The following is a 14,810-nucleotide window of genomic DNA, read 5'->3' on the forward strand; positions in this document are numbered from 1 at the left end:
CCCAAAAATGAAAATTCTGTCATCATTTATTCACCCTCAGATTGTTCCAAACATGTATACAATTCTTTGTTCTGCTAAACACAAAGGGAGATATTTGGAAGAATGTCAGTAACCAAACAGATCCCATCCCCCATTTGCTGCCATAGTAGGGGAAATAAATACTATGGGAGTCAATGGGGGATGAGATCTGTTTGGTTACTGACATTCTTCCTAATATCTTCTTTTGTGTTTAGCAGAACAAAGATATCTTTAAGGAAGATCTGGCAACCCTCATAGCAAGCAAAGTTGTAGATCAGGGCATGTTTATGTGATTTTTGAAAAACTGACATCGAAGCTTATGAGTTTTTCTTTAATGAAAACGACTTGTTTTAGAGGTGAAATCACCTTAAATCGGTAAAGTGACACACGTGCAGCTTCACAACCATTACATCTACAATCTGATAAATCCTAAAGCCTTCCATAAATATCAGTGTTGCTCAAGGATATAGAGTATATTCCTGAATCGTGATTATAAGGAAGGACTGATGTGAGTGTTCTGATACATACAGGTCCCCATGGAGTTTTTGCCCAGCCAACACAGGGTTGAAGGTTACAGTGTCTGGTTACTGCCGGCTTCTTCCCGGTACAAGCCACCGACCCCTCGGGAGCGCTGTGACAGGTCACAGTGCGACTCTGAATCCCACCTCCACAACTGACAGAGCACGATGACCAGGCGGACACCTGCCACCTGTGTGCATAATGAAGAAAAAAGATAAAACACAGAAAAGAAAAATATCATTGAAGATTTTTAAGAAAGTGTTGAGCTCATTCCTATCAGAAACTCTATATGGGATTTCACATACACAATACAATGGTGATGATTTAAATCTGGTAATTTGTTTAGTGTCAGAGGAAGGTAACAATTCAAATGACTAGACAAGCGCATCATTGATCTGAGAGGCCATTAAAGTTGTGATCTGTTTCATTGTGCTTTTGTTCAAGAAACTAGACCTGAATTGTATTAGAAAAGTTTTAGGAATTAGTGTGTGCATATGCTTATGTTATATATAGGAGAGCCCAGTGCTGGATTATAGAGCAAATCATTGTCTGCAGTAACACATTTGTACCTGTGGGGGCACTGTTGTCCATGGCAAAAGTTGTGCAGATTGGTGTTGTTGGAGCATGCAGAACGGTTCGACCCTTCACTAGCATCGCTCACACAGCTACTGCCTATCAGACAAATGAATCACAACATCAGTTTAAACAAAGATGTTTACACTACCGTTCAGGACCATAGAATAACACACATTAGGTTTTGACATTAAAAAAAGTAAAAGCAAAACTTTGTCACGTTTTAACATGTGTATTCACTCTTGGTGTAGAGTTTGCAGAAATGCTCTCTTGTCGTTTTATCCAGCACCTTCTTGAGAAAGTTTAAAAAGATTCTCAAGAAGGTGCTGGATAAAACGACGAGCTTTCGGCTGCTTTTTCTTCATTATTCAGTCCAAGTCATCCATTTCCAAAACATCACATGCAATTTCCGTTTAGAAATGAAATAATATGTTTGCACGATTATATTTGTGTGTATAAAGCCAATCATACATTTTTTGTAAAAAAGTAAAACAAACAACATTACTGCAAGTTTATAGAAAAACATAAAAAGCTTTTTTTGTAAATGTGAAACGTGTGTCCCATAAAACTTATTAAAGGGTCGAAGCCGATGGCCAAGTGGGCAGTGTTCCGACATATGGCGTGGTTGCGTTTTAGGGCGTTCGAATCCCGGCTCGTGGTAACTTCCCAAAACCACCCCCCTTCTCTCTCCCACTTAACTTCCTGTTATCTCTTCACTGTACTGTCTTAATAAAGGCAAAGAAGCCAGAAAATATACTATATATATATACAGTATATATAAAAAAACTTAAAACTCATAAATAACTCACCCTCATTTCATTTGAAACCTGTAAGACTTTCTTCTGCAAAACACAAAAGAAGATATTTTGAAGAATGTTGTTGACCAAGAACTGCTGGTCCCCATTGACTTCTATTTCATGGACACGAAACAAACCCCATGCAAGTCAATGGGGCCCAACGGTTTTCTCCTACCAACATTCTTCAAAATATCTTCTTCACACCCTCGATCTGAATTGACCCAGAAAACAATCATTTTTGCAACATACCCAATTCTCTGAATTTACTGAGGTCCCCGATACTAATACTTCTGTTTGTAAACATACAAGTGAGGCCTAGTTGTGTTTATAAGCACTCTTTATGTCTTCTAATGCAACACCAACCACCACAGATTTGGAAAAAAAAGCATGTCGACTGTCTCTAATAGTCCATACCTGTAGTTTGCAGGTGAGATGACAAAGAGGCGGAGCCCAGACTGTTAGCAGCGGTGCACGTGTAGAGTCCAGCATCTGTCTCACCGGGAGCTTGAATTTGCAGGGACCCGTCTGACATTAGTCCTACTCTGCCATGACACAGACAATAACACCACTGATACCTCTATTGAAAAAACCAGCATATGCTGGTTAGGTAGGTTTTGAAGCATTGTAGCTGGTCTGTGCTGGTTTAAGCTGGTCATGTGCTGGTTTAAGCTGGTCCTGAGCTGGTTTAGGACCATCTTAAACCAGCACATGACCAGCTTAAACCAGCTCAGGACCAGTTTAAACCAGCACATGAACAGCTTAAACCAGCCCATGACCATCTTAAACCAGCTCAGGACCAGCTTAAACCAGCCCATGACCGTCTTAAACCAGCACATGACCGGCTTAAACCAGCTCAGGACCAGTTTAAACCAGCCCATGACCATCTTAAACCAGCCCATGACCATCTTAAACCAGCCCATGACCATCTTAAACCAGCACACGACCAGCTTAAACCAGCTCAGGACCATCTTAAACCAGCCCATGACCATCTTAAACCAGCTCAGGACCAGCTTAAACCAGCCCATGAACAGTTTAAACCAGCCCATTACCATCTTAAACCAGCTCGGGACCAGCTTAAACCAGCCCATGACCATCTTAAACCAGCATATGACCAGCTTAAACCAGCTCAGGACCAGTTTAAACCAGCCCATGACCATCTTAAACCAGCTCGGGACCAGCTTAAACCAGCCCATGACCATCTTAAACCAGCCCATAAACAGCTTAAACCAGCCCATGACCATCTTAAACCAGCTCAGGACCATCTTAAACCAGCACATGACCATCTTAAACCAGCACATGACCAGCTACCATGCTTCAAAACCCATCTCACCAGCATATGCTGTTTTTTTCAACAAGGACTTTACTAAGCCCTCAAAGATTCCTAAACCAACGTTCTGTCTTACCTGCTGTTGTTTCTTAGCACCTTCCCATCCTTCGACCACGAGATCACAGGCTCAGGGATACCCTGCGCTTGGCATTTGATTTCCACTTTCCTAGTCTGTCCGGCTACCAAAATAAGACCTCCAACATGCTCCACGATTTCATTCGTGTTCCTAATGTGGTCTCTGGAGGACTTCTGCAAAATAACCGGGCTTTGGAGTTGTCCTCTCCATTGCCTGCTGGTGTTGGAAGACTGTCTGTGTTTGTTTTTCTGGGAGTGCGGCGAATTTTCTTGTGTGGATTCATTATTCTCACGGTGGCTTTTCGTAAATTCGTCGAGCAGCTGAGCGATCAGCTCATCTTTCCGTAATCCCTGGACGGCTCCAGAAAGATTGCGTCTGATCTCATCAAACCTCAACACATCTGTGACTAACAACCGAGGACTTGAAGAATCCAAAACCGCATCTTCCTCCAGGTTTGAGCTGTTCTTTTCAACAAAATCTAGTAATTCCTTTGAGGTCACATCCTCTAGCGACAGTTCCCTTACGTTTAGTAAATGCTGGACGATATCATCGTAACGGTCAAAAGACGACAACTCTTTAGCTTTGACCTCCGATGCAGATGAGGTTTGTTGAACTTTTGGTAAAGTTTTTAATCCATCTGTGGTCCATACGTCTGTTTCTGGCATGGAGAGCTTCTGCTTGCTGCCAATAAGCTTCAAGACAAAGTTCTCCTGAGCTCGGCCGGCCACGCATGTGTACGTCCCCGCATCGGAAGCACGGAGCTGTTGAATCTTGACATAACCCACGTGAGATACCGACAGATGAGGTGTGACTTCTAAAGGTTTACCATCTTTCAGCCAGCGGACGTGACCCTTGGGGAAATGCCGGGTGGGGCAGCGAAGCACCACGGACGTCCAAGGCAATAAGTAGGCAAAACCGCCTACCACGAAGTGTAGCTTCTTGCCTTTTCTCCACTGTATGTACACCTTGCGTTGAGCCAAGATGGTGGGATCTGGTTTCACAGCTACTGGCTTGAAAATCTCTGAAATAAATAACATCATATGGTACATGAAGGACTGAAATCCCAAACGTGCTACCAAAGAGAGGTGAGGAACCATGCTGGAGGAGTTTCAAGCTTCTTCAAGCAAAACCCATTTGGCACAGACTTCATACAGTCTATCTCTCTTTATACTGTCCTCAGATTACTTCAGTATTCAATCCCACAACACTTTGTATGCGTCTCTTCCCATTTCATGTCATGTACTCCCTTACTCTTAAAACCGAATGAACTGTGCAAGTATGTGCCGTGCGGAGCGTTTCTTGGCTTGTAACGTGTATGTCAAATGAATGATTTCGGCCGTACAAATACGTTTAAAGGCATAGTTCACACAAAAATGAAAATTTTTTTATTATTGTACTGACCCTCGAGTCAAACCTGTATGACTTTCTTTCTTCTGCAGAACACAAAAGAAGATATTTGAAAGAACCAAACAACACCGGCCTCCATTGACTTCCATCGTATGGACACAAAAGCGCAGAGACATTTCTCAAAAAATCGTCTTTTGTGTTTCACATATCAAATAGTCCTATACAGGTTTTGAATGAGATGAGGGTGAATAAATGATGACAGAAGTTTTTTTTGGGTGTACTGTCCCTTTAACACAGCAACATGTAAGTAACCTATAACGCTATACTGGCTCCAAAAATCGAAATGTTGATTTTTTCGATTTTAAAATAGTTACAAACGGAGTTGTGTTTTGGTGTTTTTCTTTGGTTGTCTCTGTTCAGATTTTCTCAGGTCCTGTGATTTGGCAGCCGTCACGTCCATCATCATCAAGTCACCTTTAGCGTCGCTCATTTTCTTTTTGTACTTTTACTTGTAATTCTGTCAATTTTCTTTAGGTAGTTGTTTTTGTTTAACGGCTAACAAATGTCTAAATAACACCTCCACAAAACTATAAAAATACACGGATTAGTGATATTTCTGTCTGTTTCATTGAAGCACCTATTCACATTTGATATAACAACAACTTTATTTAATGTTGCATTTCTTAATATCCCTAGATACTCCAAATGGAATGTAACAGAAATGTATAGTTAGAATCAAGACACAATGGTGTCTTACTTTCACATGGTTCGAGGAAGCAAGATCGGACCGTTGGTGGTTTGGGAACAGCGACACAGGCATCAGGAACCATCGTTTTGTACTGTCCTCTTTCTCCAAGCACTTTACACACCACCAACAACCTCTTGGTACCTTCACCACAAGTAGCAGAACACTAGAAAGAACACAGAACCGATAAGTGTTTTTAATAAATAAAATGCTTTTATGGCTCAGGAGATTTGATGGAGTCCTCTGTCGTGTTTTATTTAAGTACATCAATTTAGGAAATTGTTCAAATCCATGAAGAGTATGGAGGTGTAAAATGAATGTCGATTGTAGATTTGGGTAAATTTGAATGTTTGAGTTCATATCGAGATCTTCGATCTTCAACTTTTTTGATTGCAGACTTGACAAATCTCAGCTCAGTGTTGAGATCTCTTCTGAAACTCTAATACTAATCCGTCTCAAAGGAGGCAGTAGGGAGGCAGCGTGCCTCCATGTCAACACATGAGATGAGAAAAACACCACAGGTGCTGGTGAGATATAGTGTAATGCTCCTCAGTAATGATGTGCTGTCAGTAAAGTGCGATAGAAAACCGTGGGAGGGAAAAATATGACGTGTTTAGACAGGCGAGAGCTTTTTATTGATGTTACTTAACCTCACTTGTAAGGTCAGCCCGAAGCCAGAACGAATTTTTCAACAACAGCCTTGCGGAGAGATTTACAGTAAGTGTGACAGAGTACACTAACAAACAATAAAACGCTGCAGACAGTAAAAAATGAGTGGTAATCACAGAAAGATTGTTGAGATATACACAGGAGAGAAACTCCGTTTATAAGCGAGAACACGTGTCTGACCTGAGTCCAGTTTGTGGAGATCCATTGAGCGGGGCAGTCCACTGTGCCGCAGGGCTGAACGGAGGGTAAACTCGGTGTGGGGCAAAACGTTTCGGGTAATTCAAGAAGACTTCCGTCCGCCATGCGCTGCTTACAGATGACCTCTCTCTTCTGAACGCCACCACCACAGCTATGAGAACACTGCGGACAAACATATCAAAGAAAGAAAAATGACAGATGAGATCTCCTTAATATCTCAAATGTCTCTCGTGACATCAATGAGATTAAAAGGAGAGAAGATGGAAACTTTTGCTTAAAAGAACAGTTTAGACAGAAATGAAACTTCTGTCATTTATTCACCCTCGAGTTGTTCCAAGTCTGATGAACACATAGAAAGATATTTGGAAGAATGCTTGTAACCAAACAGTTCTTGGCCACCATTGACTACCATAGTAGAAAAAATACTTTATAAATGTCTTTGTTCTCTTAAACACAAAAGAAGACATTTTGAAGAATTTAGGACAGCAAACAGTTTTGGGGCACTTTTGACTACCGTTGTCATTTTTCCTACTATGGTAGTCAATGGTGGCCAAGAACTGTTTGGTTACAAGCATTCTTCCAAATATCTTTCTCTGTGTTCATCAACAACTTGAGGGCGAGAAAATGACAGAATTTTATTTTTTGGGTGAACTGTCTCTTTAAGTTTCACATATTACACCTCAGAAAGAAAAAAACACACACAAATGTCTCCATTAGAGTTTCAGAAGAGATCTCAACACTGAGCTCAGATTTGTCAAGTCTGCAATCGAAAGTCAATGTCATTGAAGATCTCAATATGAACTCAAACATTTCACATCACATTTACCCAAATCCAGATTATGTGCAAATATAAAGCCGTTAGGAGGGAAAATAAACTCGACTTTCATCAATGGGATAAGTGAGTTCAGAGAACATGAACAGATTCCCACCTGCTGACAATGTCATGATTCTGCCTCATCATGTCAGACAAGGTAAGACAGTTCAACGGGGCAAGGTATCCAATGGGTTTAGACAGCAAGGCGAACAAGGCATGTAAGCAAAAACGAATGAGCACAGGACAGCAAACACAAGGGCATTAAATAGGGAGACTAACAAAGGATAATTAACAAGGCAGGTGTGGGGAATGAAACACTGATGGAAAGCTAAAAGAGGAAACGAGAGGGGCGGGGCCAAAGACGAGACCGGAGAGAGTGCATGTTATGTCAGAACCAACAATAACATGCCTCTCTCCACACAAAACATGAGGCTCTGTGATGATTACAGCCCCTCTCGTTTCCTCTTTTAGCTTTCCATCAGTGTTTCATTCCCCACACCTGCCTTGTTAATTATCCTTTGTTAGTCTCCCTATTTAATGCCCTTGTGTTTGCTGTCCTGTGCTCATTCGTTTTTGCTTACATGCCTTGTTCGCCTTGCTGTCTAAACCCATTGGATACCTTGCCCCGTTGAACTGTCTTACCTTGTCTGTTCTCTACGTTACGTTATAGCTGTTATTTAGTTTTGGTTCTTGTTGATTCAGTAAGTCTTAGTTTATTCTGTTCCATTGTTTTATCCCCCTCGAGGGAAGTGTTTATTTTCTGTTTTGTCATTTAGTCCTGTCCTTGTTTTACCCCATCGTGGGTTTTTTGGTTTTGTTCATAATTAAAGTCTTGTTTCTACACCTAGCGCTGCCTGCAATTGGGTTCTTCTCCTGCCGACCCTGACAGACAAACTTTATTCAGTGTCTTATTCTTACAGAAAGATGGATAGCGTCTCACCTGACTCCATTCCTGCACATCCCATGTGGGCGGACAGTCGAAGCGATTGCAGGCTTGGAATGAGCTGGGTTTGGGTTGTCGACAGTTCTCGTCTTTAACCTTCTCTGTGTGGTTACCGTGTGATCCGGTTCTCAACACACAGGTCACGGCACGTGTCTGGAGACCGACTCCACATGTGGCCGAGCAGAAACTCCAAGCCTCCGTTTCCCACCTGGAGAAATAGAGATAAAAAACAGACATTAGGAAAATGTCATATGGTTTAATTCAGAGGCACAGGTTATCTCTGAAAGTAATTCGCTTTCGAAGAAAAAAGCGTTCTACTAATCTACCCATATTTCAAATAAATATATTACAAATTCAATTTGCATTTGCAGAAAATGAAAACTGGAGAAACAGGTCAAAATAACAGAAAAGATGCTCTGTATTTTTCAGACTTCAAAAACGGCAAAGAAAACAAGTTCAGATTGACTTTTAAGCAATACAACAGTAATATTTCTACATGTATTTTGGAAAAGATTTTATTGAAATTCAACAGACACTAAACGGGATTTGCCTCAATACATCTAGAAATTGATTAATTGAAAATTTGGAATGGTCCCTCATATTATATAATTTGTAAATCTTTGTAAAAAAAAAAAAACATTATAAATAATACAAATAAATTATATAATAAAAAATACAAATAATTGTTTGTGCCTTCTGCCACCATTTAAACCCTGAGCTGCTGTTGGCCGGTGTGTCTAAACCTCTGGGACCACCGGCTCAGTTAAAGCTCAGCTGGAAGACCCCACTGCTCGGCAGTCAGTCTGGGTCTCCCCCAGTGAAATTACACTTTAGACACGAAGGAAAAACTACAGATTCTCCTTCTAAGGGAAACGAACCAAAAATAGGATGGGATATTACGTCCCAGTAGAGGGCCGATGGCGGCCAAGGGAAACAGGGCGAACACAAAGTTTGTTGTGCTTGAAAATAAACGAAACACTTGAAAAAACAGGCAGTGGAAAGACAGAACTCCGCTGCGTTTTTACGCCCGTAACGCGATGGAAGGTGCAAATTTTCCAACGGCGGACCACCGCAATTATTACTTCACATTCTGGAAATGGTTTGGATATTTTAACACCGGGACCTTCGATGCCTCGTAAATCTTTCGGCGGCAAAACTGCGAAATCTACGCGACGGTATTTCAACTCGTGAAAAATTATATCCCATCAAATGGAATTCGGCGGTAAGCAAACACTGTTCGACTGTTATCTTTATATTCACAGAAGGCCCCTCGTACACGCATGCGACCGACAGCGTGAACGTTCCCATGAATCACTGCAGATGGTTATTTAGAATCGCTGAGTGAGCGGTGGATCCAGCGAACGTGTTTGACAGGTGAGTTTCCGGCTCTGCTCCATGTGGAGTGAGTATTTGTTTGGAGAATGAACAGGTTTGTTTTTTAATGCAGTGGGGATGAAATCCAAATCTAGTAGCATCTGACCTTCATTTCCTGACCTTGGGATCTTCATTTTTTCCACAGAATAAACTTAATATGGGGCTTTTTGACATCACATTTCTCACTGGTGATGCTAAAAAATGTGTCGTGAACAGCTTTCGGGTTATCTTTTGTAATTTTGGCAAAGATGCCAAAGAACAGAGAAATACAGTGGCCTCAGCAGTGTTTGAGCCTTTAAGACACACTTAACATGTTATAAAAAAGAAAACATAAACCGATTGGCATCTGGAAATGACGCTAGACGTCTTTCAGGCCTAACTTTGCTTTTGCAGCCATTTTTGCAATGACTTGTAACCATCGATTCATTTTTAGCGGATATATGAAGTCAGTTCATGTCCAAACAGAATAAACACACGTGTAGTTCATCATATTAACTATATACTACATGTTCCACTATGTTTGACATGACTTAAAATTGAACAATATATTGTATTTAAAATTGTATCAAACTAGATTTTGTGGAACATTTTGCTTAAAGGGACAGTTCACCCGAAAATGAAAATGATTTGATTATTTATTCACCCTCAAGTCATTCCAAACCTGTATGACTTACTTTCTTCTACAGAACACAAAAGATGAATTTTTGAAGAACGATTTTGACCCCCATTGACTTTCGTTGTATGGACACAAAACCACATTTCTCAAAAAAAGAAATCTTTTGTATTCCACAAAAGTAAAGAGTCACACACAAGTTGAGGGTAAATTAGTTTTTGTGTGAACTGTCCCTTTAACTTGTTTAAACTAAACCACATTAGGCAAGTGAAATACATTTTATGTCGTAAATAACAGTGAAAAATGAAGACGCTTCTTTATCCAAAACGTTGACGTAACGTTGAGTAAGTGATGCGAGTCACCTGGGAGGACAGGGTTCAGTGTTACAGCTCTGCAGGAGCTGCGGGGGTCTGCGTGCGCTAACACACATCTTCTCATCCACCGCCTCTCTGGTCTGTTTATTGAGACAAATAACAACGGCCTCCTGCATTCCTGAAAGAAAAGCCAAGAAAATATGAATTAGTGTGGATCAGGGATTTCAGCGCTAGAAACTACAATCCACCACAGCGCATAAGACAAAGACAAAGCTTTCTGAAAGGAACACTTCACCCAAAAGTGAAAATTCTGTCTTCATTTACTCACCCCTCATGTTGTTCCAAATCTGTATAAATGTCTTTGTTCTGATGAACACAGAGAAAGATATTTGGAAGAATGCTTGTGACCAAACAGTTCTTGGCCACCATTGACTACCATAGAATGCAAAATTGCTTTATAAATTTCTTTGTTCTGTTAAACACAAAAGAAGATATTTTGAAGAATGTAGGACAGCAAACAGTTCTGGGGCACTTTTGACTACAATTGTCGTTTTTCCTACTATGGTAGTCAATGGTGGCCAAGAACTGTTTGTTACAAGCATTCTTCCAGATATCTTTCTCTGTGTTCATCAGAACAAAGACATTTATACAGATTTGGAACAACATGAGGGGTGAGTAAATGATGACAGAATTTTTTTTTTTGGTGAACTGTCCCTTTAAGCAGTCATTGTCACCTTTAGCGAACAGCATCTTGTGCGGATATGTACATCCGTACGTCCGAAATCGCCTACTTCCATACTATATAAATGGCGGAAATGAGTACGTTCTGTCATAGTATGCGATTAGCGTATTAGCAGACAGTCACCAGACAGATCCGGTATACGTCAAGAACCCAGACGTCACAAATTTCTGGTTCCCGTTGCACATTCGGACAAATTTTGTGACCTTTGACCGGTCCAGATGACTGGCTTCAATACAAAAGATTTGACAGAGAACCAGACGTGATGTCGACTTTCAAGGGGAGTAGAGATAACATGACTCAGATTTACCACAGAATAAACAGCATTGTTATGATATGAAACTATTCAGGAGTGCAGATGTTAGCTACACCTGAAACAGATTTACCTCCAATCACGTTGCAGGCCATCTAAAACGCTGAATCCGTGTGACTGGATAATCATTTAAGGTTTTAAAAACAGGGCGGGAGCACATAATGTGTGTAATTTTCGCGAAACGCAACGTGAAACGGATCTCAGAAAGGTTTTTTGAGTGAACGTTTAACCAAAACAGAAATATAGTAGGGTCTCTTAATAAGCGTAGGACAGCGAGTGAGGGCTAATGATGAATCGGCTCAGTCATAACATCAATTTGTAGGTCAACCCCGAAGGCTAATGCTCTACGGGTGCCCACGGGAATTTCAAATGGGATTTTAGAATAGCAGTTTTTGATTTATGAGTAAAATAAGACCTGCGGTTAACAAAACGTGAAGATATTTTCACGTTTCGCCCTTCTAAGTAGTAAGTATTACAAAACGAATCAAATACAAAACATTTCATGAGCATGTGTGTTACTTGGACATCAACCCCGTGACCTTTGTGTGTAACACAATGATCTTCCGATTAAGCTTCAAAAAGTCACAATCGAGGTACGAATTTGTGTAATTTATGCCGCAGAACAAAACGTCAAAGTCTATTCGAGTGATGTTAACCATACACCTTCTTTTACTCCGATCACTGTTTTAAAACGGAACCCACAGCTTGAAAATCTTAATTCTCTTCGGGGTTTAAGGACTACGTGCCAAACAGCTCTACTGAACCGCATATAAATGACTTGAAAAAGGATTGTGCAATAAATTCATATTCGATAACTGGGATGTTTAAGAAAGATGGAAACAAGAAAGGTTTGACGTTTACAAGGCTCAGGCAAGCAGAAATATATCTCCCTGTGTCAGGCGGAGAGGCTGAATATGGCAGCCATTGTTTTTTTTCAGCTTGAAGGACTGCAGATGTGAACGAGTGTGTGCCATAGTTTATGTCGAGCGTGCACACGTGAAGGAATACAAACGAGCGCACACACACGTCTCTAATGATTAAACCCACATTAAGCGATCGCATTTTGTCCAAACGCACTGATTACATCCAATTAACAGCAAGAAATACGTCTCTAAAAGGAATCGTTCACACAAAAACAGAAATTCTGTCAATATTTATTCATCCTCATGTCATTCGAACCCTGTATATGACTCTTGCTTCAGTGGAACACAAAAGATGATATTTTGAGAAATGTCTCAGTGGTTTTGTGGTCATACAATGGAAGTCATTGGGGTTCAATGTTGTTTGGTTACCAACGTTCTTTAAAATATCTTCTTTTGTGTTCTGCAAAAGAAATAAAGTCATACAGGTTTGAAATGAAAAGAGGTTGAGTAATAATGAAAGAATTTACATTTTTCAACCAACTTTCCCTTTAAATGTTATACATTCGTTTTCTAGGATTTGGGCTATTAAAAGATCACAGCATTAATAGGAACTCCTTTACTGTTTAAAAAGCTCTGGTTGATTAAATGTCAAGGGTACGTTCTTAAAAAAATAACAGGCAAGAGTGGCTACTTTGAAGGCTTCTTTCCATGAGTTTACATTTACATTTACATTTAAGCATTTGGCAGACGCTTTTATCCAAAGCGACTTACATTGCATTATCCTATACATTTGTTGTACGTGCAATCCCCTGGGATCGATCCCACGACCTTGGCGTTTTTAACGCCATGCTCTTACCACTGAGCTACAGGAAAGTTTACTATAGTTCTTAAATGTGAAAAAATAAATAAAATACAAATAAAGAATGAGTAAGTGACCCTAAAGCCTGTGGTATACTTCTTTTTTTTATGTGTACACGAGCGTATGAGTACAGCCGAACGCACAGCCTTGCAAAGTATACGTCCTACGACTCATACGCGTACATGCAGGTTTTGACTCATGCGCATTGTGACATATTGCAATACCTCTCCGGGCCTACAGGGGTCTTCTACTACCTTGAATCGATGCTTCCAGGACATGGTTGCCACCTGGTGGTTAAACTAATTACTGCAAGAAATGGAATGCGTATGTGCAACCTGCGCGTACTTTGTAAAGCCCAATTTATGGTTCTGTGTCTGACCTACGCCGTAGCCTGCACAGAGCCGCGTACCCTATGCCGTAGCCTGATGCGCACCTCTCCAAAAATGTAACAACGTGTCAACTCAACGCGGACCGCAAGCCCTGTCATTGGACTCTAAGTTAGAGTCATGTTTACTCAAACGCATTTCCGAATGAATTATCTAAGTAAATTATTTGTGCTTCTGTATTTAACATCTCAAATCTGCAACAAAAGTGACTGTTTACTTTCCGCTATCACTGCTAATGCTTCTCAAATGAGCTTCTTCTTCTTCGGCTCTTGTCTTGGTTGCACAAGCAACACGCGCATGGACACTGACGCCTGGTGGTCATTGCCTGTCGACGCGGACGACGACGTATAAGCATAAATGAAAACCGACACGTAGCCTACGGCATAGAGGCTACGGCGTAGGTCCGATGCAGAAGTAAAAATTGGCGAGGTAATAAAATGCCGGCGGTGCACGTACAGTACGCGCATACTATTCTGATGACGAAATTTGTGTCACGTGCACTTTATGCTGTCATTCGCTTACGTGTAAAAAGGGAACTATACTTCAGCCTTAAGCTTTTAAACATTAGTGGACATACAATATCCCACAGTTCATATTTTACTCAACTCATTTACAAAAAATACCACAGTAAAGGCATTCCTGTCTCCTCATTCATAAGACCGCGAGTCTCTCACCACCAGCACAAGTTGCTGAACATTCAGTGAAGCCCTCGTATTCCCAGTCATGCAGTTCTTCTCTCTCTGAAGTGGGGGTTATTTCTATCTCCTCCGCTCGACCTCCAGGGCACGGGGTCCGGTAACAGGGCTGACTCTCGGGGGGTTTCTGTCCCTCGCACTCGTCGTCCGGCAGGTCCTCGATGGTCTGCGAGAAGGACAGCATCATCTGACACTTCACGGTTCTTCTCTGAGTGCCAGCCCCACACGATCTGCTGCACGGAAACCACGCTCCTCTGATAAACCTGACACAACACATCAGAGAGAAGATTTACAAATAGCATCTCTTTTGTGCAAATTCAGACTTTTGCTCCTGACATTTTGGTTATCCTTGAAAATGTTATCTCCTCTTTTTGAAAACGTCGCTGTCGGTTGGAAACCTTGTACCTCCTAAACCGCAACTTTTCAGGAAATGGAAACACTTAATTTTTTAAATAATTACAACACTGTGATGTCAAAGTTGACAAGCTCTTTCTCATACTGTTCATTGATGAAATATTTGCAAATCCCAGTGACAAATATGCACGGTGACTAATATGAATGATTTATGAAAAAATAAAAACCATGAAACATGGACATACAAGGTTTATGCCCGATAAAAAGGTCTCAT

General features: G+C 40.9%; 1 protein-coding gene across 5 annotated transcripts in view; it reads right to left on the reverse strand.

Moving 5' to 3' along the window:
• Positions 1-14,810, reverse strand: part of LOC130556586 (ADAMTS-like protein 1) — a 139,455-nt gene that overhangs the window by 3,322 nt on the left and 121,323 nt on the right. For all 5 annotated transcript variants that reach the window (XM_057337740.1, XM_057337731.1, XM_057337751.1 and 2 more), the window contains 9 exons: positions 14,162-14,445; positions 10,376-10,505; positions 8,024-8,234; positions 6,252-6,431; positions 5,415-5,568; positions 3,311-4,331; positions 2,322-2,449; positions 1,107-1,209; positions 547-727 (listed from right to left, as the gene is read on the reverse strand). In XM_057337740.1, coding sequence (XP_057193723.1) covers positions 547-727; positions 1,107-1,209; positions 2,322-2,449; positions 3,311-4,331; positions 5,415-5,568; positions 6,252-6,431; positions 8,024-8,234; positions 10,376-10,505; positions 14,162-14,445 — 2,392 coding nt within the window. The remainder of the gene's footprint in view (positions 1-546; positions 728-1,106; positions 1,210-2,321; positions 2,450-3,310; positions 4,332-5,414; positions 5,569-6,251; positions 6,432-8,023; positions 8,235-10,375; positions 10,506-14,161; positions 14,446-14,810) is intronic.

Source organism: Triplophysa rosa, linkage group LG1 (genome assembly GCF_024868665.1).
Source record: "Triplophysa rosa linkage group LG1, Trosa_1v2, whole genome shotgun sequence".
In the NCBI taxonomy this organism is placed as follows: domain Eukaryota; kingdom Metazoa; phylum Chordata; class Actinopteri; order Cypriniformes; family Nemacheilidae; genus Triplophysa; species Triplophysa rosa.